This window comes from Anomalospiza imberbis, chromosome 5 (genome assembly GCF_031753505.1).
Source record: "Anomalospiza imberbis isolate Cuckoo-Finch-1a 21T00152 chromosome 5, ASM3175350v1, whole genome shotgun sequence".
NCBI classification, from domain to species: domain Eukaryota; kingdom Metazoa; phylum Chordata; class Aves; order Passeriformes; family Viduidae; genus Anomalospiza; species Anomalospiza imberbis.
This window is the reverse complement of record NC_089685.1, coordinates 44,253,570-44,269,808: the sequence shown is the minus strand read 5'-3', so window position 1 is coordinate 44,269,808 and position 16,239 is coordinate 44,253,570. Positions and strand designations below refer to the sequence as shown.

General features: G+C 45.6%; 1 protein-coding gene and 1 long non-coding RNA gene across 4 annotated transcripts in view; one reads left to right on the top strand and one right to left on the bottom strand.

Annotated features, from left to right (window-relative positions):
* Positions 1–16,239, top strand: part of NTN4 (netrin 4) — a 47,801-nt gene that overhangs the window by 23,309 nt on the left and 8,253 nt on the right. For both annotated transcript variants that reach the window (XM_068190410.1, XM_068190411.1), the window contains exons 4-7: positions 7,343–7,469; positions 8,801–8,989; positions 15,077–15,293; positions 15,976–16,088. In XM_068190410.1, coding sequence (XP_068046511.1) covers positions 7,343–7,469; positions 8,801–8,989; positions 15,077–15,293; positions 15,976–16,088 — 646 coding nt within the window. The remainder of the gene's footprint in view (positions 1–7,342; positions 7,470–8,800; positions 8,990–15,076; positions 15,294–15,975; positions 16,089–16,239) is intronic.
* On the bottom strand, positions 15–15,131 carry LOC137474116 (uncharacterized). Of its 2 annotated transcripts, none has more exons than XR_010999159.1 (5): positions 15,041–15,131; positions 8,247–8,561; positions 1,929–2,079; positions 1,473–1,613; positions 15–759 (listed from the first exon to the last, which is right to left on the bottom strand). It is a non-coding gene; the product is annotated as an uncharacterized lncRNA (long non-coding RNA). The 2 variants fall into 2 exon arrangements; XR_010999160.1 differs by having other exon boundaries at positions 15–619.

Sequence of the window (16,239 nt, the reverse complement as noted above, 5' to 3'; positions counted from 1 at the left end):
CTCTTAACCCCCCCACTTGTTCTCAGCCTACAGGCAAAGTCCTAACTGCAGCCTTAGTTTCAGTCCCTGCTTGGCCAGCAGAAGACACAGATGTGATATATTTATTTTTCTCTTGGGCTGCTCTGGACAGTAAGCTGGGGTATCCCAGCAGCACTGGGCACAGCTGCCAGGTCTCAGTCAGATCTTACAGAGTGACCAGAAGCATTTCAGCCACCTCACCCAGAGATGATCTGACAAAAGAGTGTGGATATGTGAGAATGCTGGGGGCTGCTGCTCTGGCAGGTTTGATACAAGATCCTGACCCAATGGGCCAGGATGGTCAGCCTGGGACAGGGGCCCAGCTTACTGCCACAGGATTCCTCCCACTGGATGTATTTTTTTCTTGAGATCTTGGCAATTTTGTGTTGAGAAGGTGACGGTTTTGAAGGTACATATTGTGAGTGGCTGAAGTGAGGCTACAAGTCCACTTGGCTGTGAGATAATACTTACCTGGGACACCCTTGGGGTGTGGGGTTGGGATACAGACAGGGTGGCTTCATGAACAAACAGGGGCTCCTTCTGCCCTGGCAGAAGCAGCTCTAGCTTCATTTTCTGGGGTGGGGAAACCTCTGTCTGCAATCTGTCTGAGTCAAGTCAAAGCAAAGTTCAACTTTACAGAGTCTGATAAGAGATTTGTTTCTGTGCCCTCATCACCGCAGAGCTGCAAAACTCCCCATGATGCTCCTCTCCTCCTGGCAATTCCCCCACCTACCCTTTCTCCTAAAAGAGAATGGAATTGGTGTAGGAAAAGTCTGGTTTTGAGTGTCAGAAATGCCATGTCAGCCTTTAGGTGAATTCTGAATATGCAGGTAGAACTACTCTAGCAGAAGGTATATTTCCATGAGCTCCCCAGAGAAGACCTGGCTGCCTAGGATGGCAAGGGCTGCTCCTCATGGGTAGTATGATCCTGTCCCTCCCTTGCTGGACACTTGTGTGCAACAGACAACTGTCAGGTTGATACAGATACACTTTCTCTCTTTCCTACTTCTCCCAAATTTATTCAAAGGGTCACTACTCAAATCTCATCAGCAAAAGCCTAATGCATACCCAGGAAAAGACATGCATGTACAAACAGACCTCCTACCATACCATGCTAAGCAGCTGATCACTTCTTGAGCTGCATTACATGGCAAACCACAATTATGAGCTAACAAATGAATTCACATATATAGGAGATCCCTCCTGATCTGTGGCACAGGACCTTCTCACCCTTTGCCAGTACCTCTGCATATGGAGCCATTACACTGCATGCTTGCATGCATGCTTGCATACACTGCATGCCTCTTACCAGCTAAAACATCTCCGTGGCCTGCTTGCAGCTATGGTAAGTGGTAAGGCAAGAAGAGAGGCAAGTGTTGTGTAAGCCTGGAGATAAGTAGGATCTTACAATTTAAGACTCCAAAGTGGGGAAAGCAAACCCAGAGGTACCTCACCTGGGTTCTGCAGTTCTGTCTCAAGGTGAGAGCTGGAGTTCATCCATCTCAGAGACTCCTAGGCCCTCCCTGAATGTGGATTCCTGCAGCTTAGCCAGCTGAGCTCTCCAAGCTTCTTTCATAGTTATGAAGGTTGGGATCCTGGGTGGACTAAGATACTCTGCTAAAGCACTTCTCTGTAGTTAGGCAGGGTGAATATTCCTCCCCTCCACTTCCCATGTGGCCAACCCAGTGGCTGTTATAAATTGTTATCATGCTACTGACATCAAAAGATGTTCATGGTCTTCCAGAGCAATGCTGACAGAAGCCTATTGTACAAGGAATTAAAAAAAAACCCTACTGCACAGCCCCCACACCCTGGACAACAAGCTTTGTATTCTTTCACAAGAACAAGATAGGATATGAGAATTTTCTCATGCATAAATTTGGTTGTCTGGTGCTTTGGCAAAAGAATACCTCTCCATGTACTGACAGCCACCAGTAGGCATTGGTTCTAAAACTGGCACAGCAGTTCGAGCACAACACAGTTTAAAAGCTATGGTTAGAGACTCAGTGTGAATGCTGCCATTTTCCCAAAGGCTAGTATCATGCCCATTTTCCATGAAAGCTAAAAAAAAAAGAGAGAGAGAGAGAAAAAAAAATACAGTTTTAGCAGTTCCAAAAAGGAAATTCTATTAAAAACAGTTGTCCCTCCCAGCTATTTAGACTGTTTACGCTAACAGGTCTTTGGGACATTGACTTTCTTTTAGTGTGCATTTGTGCTGGACTCTATATAGTGGGTGAATTCTTACAATATAAATCAATTCGTAACAGGTGACTGAAAGCATTTTTCCCTCAGTGCAGCAGTCTTTGTCACTGCCTAACATTTTGGAACATGATAAATATGGGGAAAAGGATTTTACAGGATTCAACTAAAGAAAAATGCCTATGTATGTGCAATCTGAAAGGAAGCGCTGGAAGGTTATAATTTGGCAACAAAAGGCTCTGGAAGGAAGCATGCCCTAGCAACTGTCTTTGTATAAAGAAATCAGTCGCTCGTTTATCTTACAGAAAGCAACTTTTGTAACACTGTTTGCATTGTGCCCTCTAATGACTGACATTGTGACAGGGCTGTCAAGCTAAGAAGGGGAACAATATGAAAGTGAACTGGGATATAAAGACTCCGTGACAAAATGAAAAATGTTATAGGAAGGCCTTGCTGCTTAAATGAGTCGGGAGCCATGTGAATGCTTAAAGGAGTGAGACATACTGGGAATTGTGTTTGTGTACTTAGTGATGCTCTGTAATGACCCTAGTGGCTATACCTTACAGCTAGCTATAAGTTGAGGTGAATGAAAAGGGAAGAAAATATGTGCTTTTCCCCCTGTCAATGCACAGGGATCAGATTCTGCCTTCAGAAAGGTGCTGAGATGCTGAAGAAATCCTGAAGGCCAGGTATGTCATTTTCCCAGTCTACCTTGTGTCCCAGCAGAGCTGCTGGGTTGGTTTCTCAGCCCCGTCTCCCAGCTGCTCTGTGACATGACAGGGTATTTGTATGGCAGACCAGTCTTGCAAGTGGCCCTCCTACAGCTCTTACAGACATTAATTTTGTCCAGTGTAGACAGTCTCTTGGCTGTTTCTCACCTGCTGCCACTTCTCCTTGTATTACTCCTTCTTGACCTTTCTCGTATTTCTAGCTCTCATAGTATTTCTTTATAACTAAAAAAAAAATACATGTCTTCCTATGGGCTGCAAGAAAGGGCTTGCTAGTATCCACCTTTTTTGTTGTTTCCAATGCATAAAAATGTTTGCTGTCATGCTGGAATTATGTAAAATAAAGAAGATATTTTCTTCAGTTGGATAAAGCCAGGTTGGAGATACATTTTAATGCAGAACTGTTTTGGGTGGTAGTCATTGTAATGTTATTTTAAGAGAACAAATATATCAGCCAGAGGCAAGGTTTTTGAATCACTTAGGTGTGACTTTTCATTATACTTCTATGAAAAAGGAATATAGAAAAGAAGGTACTAATCAAATGGTTGCACTGAGAAGCAAGCTGTTAAAGACTCTGTTTCCCTCTGCTCCCTCGGTTTGACTGCCCCTTTAGCTCTTTAGCTTCTTCCTTAGTAGGTCTGCACCCCACACTCTGCCTGGCTGAGAGGGGTTGGGGCCACCGCGAAACCTGAAGGGACCTTGGAGAGGCAAAGTTTTCTCAGCTCATTTAAGCAGCAGTGCTGTAAAGGCACAGCAGCGTCGGACCTGGGAAACCTGCTGCCTTTTTCCAGGCTTACTCCCAAAGATTGGGGTCTGGGTAGCTGCTTCTGATACAGAAGCAGGGTCAGCCAGGCCATTGCATCCCATGCCTCTGCAGGCGTTCACCCAAACATGAATCCCACTGAGATTACAAGTCCCCAGCCCTGCAGCGAGCAGGGCCACACAGGTTTGCAAAGTTAAGTGTGCATTGCAGGCTGTGCTACTGAGCAGCCATGCTGGGCCCTGCCCAGGCAAGCAGAGGACAGTGGGATCCACAGGGGGGTCTGCACTTGGGAGGGAGCAGCTGATGGAGGCTGGATTTGATAAACCCTGAGGAAAGGAAACTGCAAGGCAGCACCCTTGTGATAAGAATGGGGAACATGTTCCTCCCGGTCCAGCTGGACAGCACCCCCTGAGTCAGGTGGGAGCCCAAGCCCACAGGCCTCTGTGCTGGTCCTGTGCTCGCCTTTGCGCAGATGGCAGAACCGTGCTGCTTTGTTATTTTTTTAAGCTTTTCAGCCAGACCATTTGTTTTCTTTAGCCCACGTGCATGGCACCTTTACAAGCAATCAATACCAGGAGTGTCATGCCATGCTCTGCCTCTGAGTCTATCTAGATAAACAGCAGCTGGCTTGATTTGCTTCATCTCCAACTTGGATCTTTTGCAGCTGTCCTTGCCACAGCGTGAGAGACCACAAGTCTTCCATTGCTGCAACAGTTTTTTATTTACATACAGCCTCTTTCCTTAGAGTTCACATAAAGATTAATATTAATATGTTTGTGCACAGCTATTCAGTGGTTTACTTATTAGCTCTGCATGCCAAATTAATGGTGGGACAGCAGATTCTTGGCATACCCATCCTATTCTGTTTTATTTTCACCCACCTTCCTTTATTTCAGCAATGCTCTATTATACTGTACTTGTTTATTACTGTACAGAAAATACAAGCTCTTGCTCTTTAGAACCATGAATGCTCCTTGGTGGGGCATTTTGCCTTGCTCTCTGCTGATGTCTTGGGATGCTTAATCCTTTGAGGGTTTCTGAGATGCTGCTGAGTTTCAAATGAGTTTTTGCATTATTAACGCTGAGCAGCCTCTGGATGATTGATTGGGTCCCCACTGATTCTTTGTGTGGCTTTGGCAAGGAGCAAACTGAATTTGGAGGGTGAGACTACAGGCTGTGGGGACAGAAAGGAGAAGCACACATCCCCACAGTAATCCCAAGTGTCCCCATGTCTGAGACAATTTCCGTTTGTAATTCTTCTCCCATGTCCTTCTCGCTTTGGCATGATGATTGCAAAAGCACCAAAGGACCCCCTGGTTTTGCCCATGGCACCCTCTGACTCCTTTTGGTCACCTTCCCTTCCTGATCATGTATGGCCTGGGTCTGGTGGGTCCCTCTACCCTTACAGCTGAGACAGTCCTGTGAGGAAGGGTTTCTGGAGGATGTCTCTGGCCACAGGTGTGGTTCAGGCTAGTACAACATGTCTAGCCCCAACCACTCAATGGCCAAAGGGCTTGCAAGAAACTCCAAAAGTGGAGGAGCTACCAAAAGTGGCATCAAAGAGTTAGGACACCATCAAAACCACCAGAAGATGACCAGTATAAGTTTAGTCATCTTCTGTTTCTGCAGGTGTGTATGCTTTTAAATGTGTGTGAAGAGATTCTCTAACACTGGTTTGTGTGTGGACCTTGCCTAAAAAATAAGAAAGAGAGAAATTTATCGACAGATGGGAATTTAGGAGAGGGAGGTAGCTGAGAGCTTGAAGAACATTTTGTTGGTGGTAGCAAAAATGAAAATGTGAAAACACAAGACACACTTTGAGAACTAAATATACCCTCCGCAAATTTGTTGTTTCTTTTCTATATTTCCTTCTCATTCCTGTCAAACATTAGCACGCATATAAGCTTATATCAATACGGTAAGCCTGACAGACCAAGTAGTATCTGCAGTGAGACCAACTAATACCTGTGATGAGGCCAGATAGCACAGAAAACAATGTTAGCTTAGTATTTTCACTTTAGCTTAGATGCTTGTGCATTCTGACTCCATCTGTACCTATCTATTGCTTACAAAGCCCAGTTGCTGTTCTGTATTTTTTGATGATCTGACATTTTCAAAGGGCAGGAATGAATTCAAGAAGTTTTTGAAAGATCTTGCTATTTTCATTTCTTGGAAGGACTTTCCAGGTCAGTTTTGAAATTTTATCTGTACTGGTTACATTTGACTCCTGTGAGATAGCAGCTGAAATCTATTCATTACAAATGAATAAATCAGAAAGTCCTCATAAGCCAGGAGTGTGTGTGGTGTGTGTGTGTGTGCACCTATGTAATAAGCAGGAGCTGTTTACAGCATGTTCAAGGTGCTCTTCTGTTTTGTTTACTGTTCAGGCTTTTCACAGGAACCTTTTTGTGTGGCAGTCTTGACAGCAAGTCATGCAGTTAGGAACAGCACACTTGTAAAACCGCAAGCTAAACTCTGTGGAAGGCAGCATTTTCCAGTAGCAGTTAAAGCCATGCCTCAGCTCCAGGCTGGATCACCAGGTGCCCCAACAACCCTGTGCTCCTCTCGATGCCAAAAGCAGCCGGCAGCTGGTGCAGCTCTGTTGGTTTTATGGCCAGCTTATGGCATGAGCATTGGGCCACGCTGGCAGGGCAGACTGAGGCCCCTGGCTCGATCATGAGCAGCAGGAGAAGCCGAATCCTGCATTTAAAAGCAAAATGTGGAGCAGAGTAAAGCTGCATCTCAAAAGGCACATATCAAAACAGCTACAGTAAGTAGCTACCTGCCACGCTCCATGGGAAAAGGCAGGGCCTTCGGTGTTGCCAGCAGAGCCATGATGCTGCAGAGCTTGATCTTGTTGCATCCAGGCACTGCCGGCTGCTCGTGCCCTCTGGCTACATCCTGTTTTCTTTGCATTTGCCAACAGGGTGAGTACTGCCAGCGACTGACAGGGCAGCTGGCACCAAGTGTGCTGTGCTGGCTTTTCATCTCTAATTACCCCCTTACACTGGGCTGTCTAGGTCTTAAATTATCTGTCATGAACATGTCCGAGTATAGTCAGTCACGGGCCTTGTGCTATCCTTGATTCTTCCTTTGTGGGGCAAAAATTCTGCCTAGGATGAGTGGATATTTATGTTTCAGGGGGTTGATTTTCTTTTTTCTCATACTTATTTGTGCTGGAGATAGCTGGGCACACAGAGCTGGGTGCTGAGATTGTAGGTGCTATTCCTGCAGTACTGCAAAGGTGTATTCATGTTTATGAGAGAGAAAAAGAGAAAGGTTTTACAGTGTTTCCCAAGGATGCTTTGAATCCTGGCATTTTTTAATCTCTTCTGGAAATTCATACTGCATCTGGAAATGGCTGAAGACCCTTTTAGATCTTAAAAGAAAAGAAAAAAAAAAAAAGGTAAGATTATACAGTACCATGACAAGCAGATCTACGCATAGTAACCTAACTGAAAGTGTAACTACAGAATATTTGCCCTTGGCTGAACTAGACACCATGCTAAATCCCTCCTTCTAGTCAATGCAAGAGCATGTAGCTTGCATGCCATTTCCTGTGTGTGAGCATTGCTTGAGCCCTGGAGACTCTGGCCTTTGCTGTGGGTGATCCTTGCCCTCTTTCCCTTACTAGGTCCATGGGAAATGCATGTGCAAGCACAACACTGCAGGGTCCCACTGCCAGCACTGCGCCCCGCTCTACAATGACCAGCCTTGGCAGGCTGCCGATGGCAAAACTGGAGCCCCCAAGGAGTGTCAGTGTAAGTAGCCCATTAGGAACGGTGTCTCCAGATCCCCTGCCGGAGTGAAATGCTTCCTCCATGCGTGCCTTCCTCCCGTGTGTTTAAGAGGCAGCACATCCTGAGGTGGTGGGGAGGTGCTTTCCAAGCAGCTCAGTGAGAGAAGAGGCACTGCCACACCCCTGTCCAGCCCCCACCACGTGTTTATGTGGCAAGGACAGCCCTGTGTGCGCAGCCCCTCGCTTGGCAGTCCTCACGAGACTGTGATGTCTGTTGGTTTGGCCTTTCTCTGGGACCTAAGTGGTCCCATCTACTGGGGAAGGTCTGCTGCTGTGGGCAGACTGCAGCCTACCAGGGTACCTTGGAGGTGACAAGGGGCCAGATTTGTCTTCTCCATGGACACCACTGACAAACACCTTTGCAGGAAGTATGACTTTCTGCTGCTGGATGTGGGCTCTGCTCAGCCCTGGGCACTGAGGGCAGGAGGAGCCATGGGCTCTGGAGGTTTGAAGATCAGTTCTGCAGTGACAGGGAGGACACTTTAGGGAGAGTGCTGCAAGCAGGGGAATGCAGAGGTCATGGGGCCATCTGCTTCAGTAAGAGCAGCAGTCTAGCCAGAAGGGTGCTGAGCACTACCCACACCACCCCAGGAAGGCTTGCAGGCCTGCTGAGTGCCGTCTTGCCCTGGCTACGATGCTGTCCATACATATGTAACCATCAACCTGCCTATGTGAGCTATGGTCATGCTCACTGCAGTGTGGATGATCCCTGAGGGAATGACAGTGAATTCCTACTTACACCAGCAGCATTTGATGAGCAGGCATTGGAATAGATCTCACTTGACCCTTGACTTCAGTTGTGTGGGCGCGCAGACTTCCTCCACTGTCAGCATAGGGTAAGGAGGATGCTTGTACTCTCTCACACACCTCTCCTCCACCTGCCTTTTTCCTCCCTCAGCTGTGGGAACATCCTGACAACACCCTCATGGCAGATGTTGTATAGGGCAGTGCTGATTTCTAAAGCTGAGAGGGAAGGATCCTTCCTCAGCAGGACCAGTGAATGTGGGTCTCTGTTCTGGCCTGACCACCTGTGGCTGTCCTCGTACTGGAAAACCTGTAGTGGAAATAAAAGAGTTAAAGAAAATACTTTTTTTAAATGTTATCTCCAGAGGTTGGGAAGTGTAGATGAAAATCTAGTGATTTCATGCATTTGAATGAATAACAGGTTCATAGCTAAAGTCCCCATTCTGAAATGTAGTTTTGAGTTTTTGTGTCTCTTTTCTATAAACCAGTATAAACCAGTATCTTTCACTGCCTTAATGAGTCCTTCTGTTCTCTTTGACTTTGCCTCAGCATGCAAATGTAATGGGCACGCCGACACTTGTCATTTTGACATGGATGCGTGGCTGGCGTCGGGCAATCGCAGTGGCGGCGTCTGTGACAACTGTCAGCACAACACGGAAGGGCAGCACTGCCAGCGCTGCAAGCTGGGCTTCTACCGCGACCTCAGGAAGCCCTTCTCTGCCCCCGACGCCTGCAAACGTAAGTCAGGGACCACCTACTAGCGAAGGGCTTCTCAGGTGGGAAAGTGTCAAACAAAAGGTGAGATCTTCATGCCCCTCCTTGGAGCAATCTTCTGGCTTCAGTGAAGGACAGGGAGCTCTTTGAATCCTCTTTGTGATGCTATTTGCAAAAAGCAGTGGTGATGTTTGCAGGGTGAAAGTCTGCAGCACAGATTTGTGCTGTTGACAAATCTGTCCCAAAGACCCCTGTAGCCTGAGGGCAGGGGAAGAGAGATGATTCATTTACTTTCTCCTATTGCTATTTTTGGAGAGGAAAAGCTGCATCTTGTTTTCGTGTTCTCCTTGTTTGGCAATTGTTGCAACCTCAGATTCGTGTTCCTCAGCCAGCAGGGGTGCAGCTGATAAATAGCATCGCCCACCAGTTCGTGTTCACAGCAGCAGCAGGTATGGAAGGAACACAAGTTAACTGATATTCCAGAAGGTGGGACACTGAGGAGGCAAGACTAAAAGCAATGATTCAGGCACATGTGAAATTAAATCTTTCCCAAGCAATGAAGCAATCCAAAAGCCACACTCCCCAGGGACCACTGTGAGGATGGTGACTCACCATGGGGGACTCCAGATCCCCAAATTATGCTGAGAACATTATACTGGTCAGCTAAATCCAGGGTGCAGGCATGCCCTCCTCTCTGAGTCTACAGCCACCCACCAGCTTCACCACATTTCTCCTCCCTGACTCACTTACTATGAGGGGGACCTTCACAAATGACAGAATGAAATCCTACTGACACCCTGCCTGTGTCTTTTGAGGTGACACTGAGCACATCTGTCTCCTCTCAAGGAGAAGTACCTGCCTGTAAAGGAAGAAGGAACCCTCCTGCGGTGGGGAGCTGCACCCCAGGCTGGGAGGATGTGTGAGGTTTCAGTTGTTCATTGAGGTCTGGTGGGGAACAGCTGCTTTTGTCCTGTTCCTTTGCTGCATATAATCCTCATGAGATTCCTGGCAGACCAACCAGTCTGTTGCAGAGGTCCTCCTCCTCTCCACCTTTCACTCATTGCAAGGAGGGGCAGCAACAGCTGAACTGCCTGTTTTACAGCCGTAGTTCTCTTCATGGAAACAGAATTGACCACAGTTCATTGCTTGTGTAAATAATTACTTCACTGCTGTATTATGTACACAATGATTTTTTTTTTAACAGTGAATTTAATAACTTTAAAAAGTTTCATTACCTACTTGTATACATCAAAGTTCTAAGTCTCCTCTGTAACATCAGATACTTTCCCTCCTTACTTATAGCCAGAACTTAGGCAATGAACTTTTGTTTTGGAGTCTCATTAGGAAAAAACGGGCTTAAGTCTTGCATTTACACCCAGAGTAGAGCTTATTTGGTTTTTTTCTAATTCATGGATTCATCCTTGCTGATTAAAAAAAGAACAAATAGTATTAATTGACTGCTGGTAGATAATGCAGAACAGAAGATTGAAATAAATGCTACATGGGACCCTCAAGTTCGGAAACATCATTGTACTGTGCTTCTGGTACCTTTGCTAGGGTTGTAATTCCTGATATTTTTTACATGTCAGCTCCCATCAGGAAAGATTATGCACTTTCTGAGGTCATTGAAGACAAGTGAAGTTTTGGCCCTGAGCTGAGTGTGGTTTTCTGGACACCTAAAGACACCACCCTTCACTTTGGAAGCAGTAAAAGTGGCTCTACCTTCTTTGTCACCTCATTCAGTCCATTGAGGGGGTGGAGTTTCACGAGGGACTCATTGTAGTCTTGTCCTTGTGCCAGACTGCCCAGTCCATAATCTGTGGCTGTTTGCAGGGTCCAAGAAGAAGTCAAATGGCACCTCCTGGGCTGGCCAGCACAGAGCCCCCTTCCTTGCAAAGCCAGGTGGAAACAAGAAGTCTCAGGACATATTGCTGCAAAGCAGCCCCTGCTCAAAGACAAGGCTGCCAACCCACCTGCCTGTGTGCAAATTAGACCATTGTTAATGAAGTCAGGCAGTACATCACATCATTAACTGTATGTTAGCCTAGTTTCAGGGTTCTTGAATAAAAGGTTTCTCCCCACTTTTATGGGCCAGAGAAAGCTGTGGATATTAAATGATTAATGGGGGTTTTTTGTAAACATATGCCAGTGCTTGGTTCTCTTGGCTTTCTGCAGTCATCTCTGAATCACTGGCCCATGGCATTCCACTTTCCACATTAAAAAAAAAAAGTCTGCCTCCATTACTCTTTAATGCAACATTCCAGCTTTATGGACCACTAGATATTCATGAACTCTGGTATTTAAAAGCCAAAGATAGCATATATTTAACAAGAACAGAAAGATACTCTTGAGTATAGTGAGAAAAAGTTTACATTTATTTACCTTCTGCATTAAGTACATCTACTTCATCACTTTTTTTTCTGCATTTATGACTTGCAGAGCATGATACTTCCTCAAGTATCTGAGGAAGACAACTTTTCCTAGCACAAACTGAATCCACAAATATAGGGAATTATCTGAATGCTTTCTTTTCAGAGACCCTGTTACTACAAACTCCCAGATTATTTCTCTCTGGGCTTTTCAAACTCTCACAAATGCACACTGGGAATGCTCCCTGCATCCAGGGACTCAGCAGCTGCAGGGCCGTAGAAAATTACTAATGACTGTTAAATTGAATTATATAAGATCAATTACAGCCTATGCCTGGAACATTTCCAAGCACCATACCATGGTCTGCAATAACTAGGGATGTGTGTGGAGCCCTATTATTCTTTCTTGGGAAGGCCATGACATTGCCTGCTTGTTTCTGGCTCAAGACACCATTATTATTGAACCATTGAAAATTTTAAAATACCTAGGTCAAAGTAAATAAAGGAGTTGTTAAGCCATAATCTTTAAGGATACTTTAAAGATCTTGTAGGCAAAGAGTGTATATAATATTTGCTCAGGAGTAGGCGTGTACCTGATAAAATGAAATATTCTGGTGTTTAAAACACCAATCTGATGACTCTTTCCCCCCCGTCATACCTATGAGTCCTTTTCTTTGCATCCTCGTGAGTTTTTAAGCCTCAGCTACAGTGCAATTGCAGACAATAAAATTGAGTTTTATAATTGCCAAGTTTATTTTGCTTTTCAACTGTAGGGTTTTGAGGGTAAATATTTGTGATTTCCAAAGGTTAGCTGGCAGCCGAGGAAACCACAACAGTATCACCAATTAAGGGCAGGGAAATCCAATTCTGTTGGCATCCCACTCACTGATTTTCCATCTCAGTCAGCACATGCAATGCCAGGACAAGCAGCTGTTAATTCATATGTGTATGGAAGTCACATGCAGAATACTGCTATGTAGTACTGGCTGGTAAATTGGCATTTTTAGCAATGATGCTTACAAATCAAAAAGAAAGCAAAAGGATCAAGCTTGTGGAAAGTTTCTCTTGATCCAAGGCTAGGGCCCAGCCATTCCTTCTCTTGCAGGAGCTCCCTTGACTGTGGAGACTCCCAGCCTCTCTGGTGAAGTGTCCACGGCACATGAGACAGGCATTGTGCAGAAGCCTCACACTGAGTCTTATACTCTGCGCCTGTGTATCCACAATGAAATGCCATCCAACACTGTCTGTAGCTACTTTTTCTGCTGCTCAGCTGCTCCTCTCACCTTTGTGGATGTGGGTCTCCTTACCTGTGCTACAGTGAGGTGCAGATTGTGCAGAAAGAGGAAAATGGGGTCTAAAACCAACACAGCACAGCTGCCCATGAGGGACCAATAGCTCCAGCTTTCAAACATTGTATAACCAGTCCTGCAATCTTTTCCTTCCTGCCCTTGCCATAGTATGGAAGCACTCCGTCCTATTTCCATGCATTTCTTTCAAATGTGGTATAACATGCTCACATCTGAGCTCTAGAGCCTCATTTCTGCACCTGGTGCATAGTCATGGGCTTCACTTTATGTCTGCATTGCTCAGCAAGTTCCCACTGCAGCCCATCACAAACATTTAATGTGTTGAAACCTTGCCACACAAACCATTCAGATTAATGCCCTTTAGTGTCATCTTGACCTTCATCCACAATCCAAGAGCAAAAACCTTCCCTTTGCCAGCCACCTTTAGAAAGCAGATTGATACCTTGGTGGCTCATTGAGGAGCAGCCAGGAAGGATGGGATCCATGGAAGTGGATATTCAGGCCTGTTAGAAATTACCAGGCTTTACAACACACCTCTTTGTGGCTTTTATTAAAAAGTATAGAAGCTACATTCTCATTTTTAGTTGTCTTTTTAATTGCCTCTGAGTTTGCTGCTCTTTTTCATAACAGCTTTTGTAAATTTAATATTGTTGCTTCACCATAGTGTTGCCACTGATGTTAAATTTTATATTAGGGAAAAAAAAGTGTGTAAAAGAATTGTCTAAAACAGGAAAGCTCCAACCTCAATGGGGCTGTATGTAAAATTCAGCTGAAATCTGACCAAAACAGGACCAAATCTCTGGCTGAGCAGTGGGTTTATCTCATTAACTGGAGGAGAATAGAAGAGCCTTAAGTGCCTGATATTTCCCCTGAAGGGCCTGAGGAATGCTAGAAATACCCTCCTCATCTAGTAGGAAAATAGAGCATTTGGCTGTATGCATCAGGTGTAAAACACTTCACAGACTTCAGGAGAAAGGTATGCAAGTCTCAGTGCACGCTGTTGAAAACTATGCTATTAAAGGTACCAGAGTTCACTGCCTGCAGCTACTTACGCAGTTTGTGGAGAGGCTTTCTAATCTTTTAATTTTATATAATTATATTTGTTTGCAAGTGGAAAGGGTGGGGAAAATTTGGGGATTTCTTTGGCAAAGATGTTGGAATCATAGTCGCCTCTAAGTTAACTGCCAATATTAATCTATCTTTAATATTTTGAAATTATACTCCAGGTATGTCAGATTCCTGAAACCACAAAAATGTTGTCAGAGCAAAATTAAATATATATGTGCAGCAATAAGTATTTTAAGAGAAAGAAATATGTTGCCCGTAATGGCTTTCCTGCTCTATTGCCTTCAGAGTTGCAAAATAGAAAGACTGGTATTAGAATTTAGTGAAAATATTCCCTACCAGTATAATTTACTCAGGAAACCAAATTTTATGTAAATGATGCTGTGGGCAAAGGCAGGGAATTTTTTTGTCATAAAGTGTAAGGCTTACTGTACCATGTCCTGGTCAGAGAACCAAACACTGAGGCAAGAAGAGCACAAGTCACCCAGTCCTGGTCCTGCAGGCCACAGCATCACCTGCTGACCTCTGGCCACATGGTCAGAGGTTTGGCTCATGCTTTTGATAACTGTATTTCTGTTCTTTAGGGAAAAGTAGCCCTGTAAAAAAAAAGCCCTAAGGAGTAGGTAAGGAAAACTTCACACCACCTATTTTATGGCATCTTTTCTGAGAAACCATTATGTCCCAGCACAGTTGTAGTGCATTGTTCTGATGCAAGGATGCAAGGGGCTGTGAGGGAGAAAAGAGAGCAGCTGGCATTTCTGACATGCACTCTGCAAGCCCGTGTCCTGGAGAATATGCAAAAGCCTATCTCTGAGCTGTCAGTTTCCTCATTCTTTTTTCCTAATGTTTTTAATTGATGGTTTTAAAAATCAGACAGAGACAGAGGGGCACTTTTTGCTCAGCTTTCACTTTAATTAAAATGACTGTTCTGACGGGTTTTCTAACCTCCTGGATGCAAGACAGTTGTTATTATTTTAAAAAGCAATTATGCTCTGATTCATTTCTGCAATGAAGCACCCGCAGCTGCTTAAAGATCACAGTGAGGCAGACACATCCCTGGGTACTCAGCTGGATTAGAATCCAGATGCTGCAAGGAATGTAATAAAGGCCTGTTTGGCAAAACATAACATGACACCAGGGTAAGTTGACTAATTAAAAACTAGCTCACAAAACTTAAAATTCTACAGATTTCAAAGGGAGACTCTGCTCAGATTTGTATGGGTGAGGGTTAAAAAAGCCCAGAAACCCCAGAGGTGTCCCTCAGCAGAGTGTTTTTTCAGCCTGGTTTTGCAGGCATCTCCTGCACCTTTGTGATGCAGAGGTTGTGCACTCACAGATGCTCTGTCCCTCACGGTGTCCCTTCCCTGCAGCTTGCTCCTGCCACCCCGTGGGATCAGCCGTGCTTCCCCTGGGCCCCCGCACCTTCTGTGACCCCAGCACCGGGGACTGCCCCTGCAAGCCCGGCGTGGCAGGGCCCCGCTGTGACCACTGCTTCCCCGGCTACTGGGGCCTTGGGCCCTACGGCTGCCGCCCCTGCGACTGCGCCCGCAGCTGCGACCCCCACACCGGTGACTGCCACAGCAGCAGGTGAGCTGGGGGGTCTCACCACACCTCTGGGATCTCAGTTCCAGGGCAGGCTCTATTTGCACATGGCAAGCAGGCTGAAAAGCATCCATTATGTAAAATCCTTGGGGTTTGGTATGGGTTTGGTATGGCCAAGAGGTAGGTATAGAGTGGGAGCTGAGGCTGTAGTTCCCTTGGGTACCTGGCACAGCATGGCAGGGCACCAGCAATGTTGGAATTTTTGCTCTCAGTGCTTGTGTTAATGTATCAGGTGTTTTCCACAACCTTCACAATTGTTTCCTCTCCACAAGCGAAATGTGAGCCTCAGGGACATCTGAATGAGACTGAAGGCTTAATTTTGCTGTTGTAACTCAGCCTATGTTGACTGTGGCTTGGAGTCGAGCTCTGACTTTTAGAAAACAGCACATTTTAATAATACCCCATTCTCCAAAATCTGACATGTAGCTTTTTTTACCAGACTGAAGATATTTGTGGTATATAAATCCCTACAATGTATTTGAAACCCAAAATGGATCTGTGACATCCTCTCTGACAACACTCAATTTCTTCACCTTCCAAAATCGCCTCTTGCATTTACCATCATCAAGACATGCAGTCACGTTTTGTCTGGAGGATCAGCTGGTAGTGGCCCTGCTTTCCACTGGCTCCTGGAAGAAGGTTGATTATCTCCCTTTCCCCTCAACAGCTCAGATGTTTCCTGGCACAATGAAGCACCTCCTTTCCAGGCAGTGCTCAACGAGAGCGAGCCCACCTGGGGCTGGGAGGATGAGCAGGGCTTCTCAGCACTCCGGCACTCTGGTAGGACTGCGGCTCTGCACATGTTCCACCTACCCAATCCCTCCCCCCAGCAGCCACTGCAGACCTAGTCTTCTGCACTGACTTGTAGTTAGCACCCTGGCAGTTGCAGGGGGAAATGAACATTCCCCCACTAACATGTGGAGGAATGTCC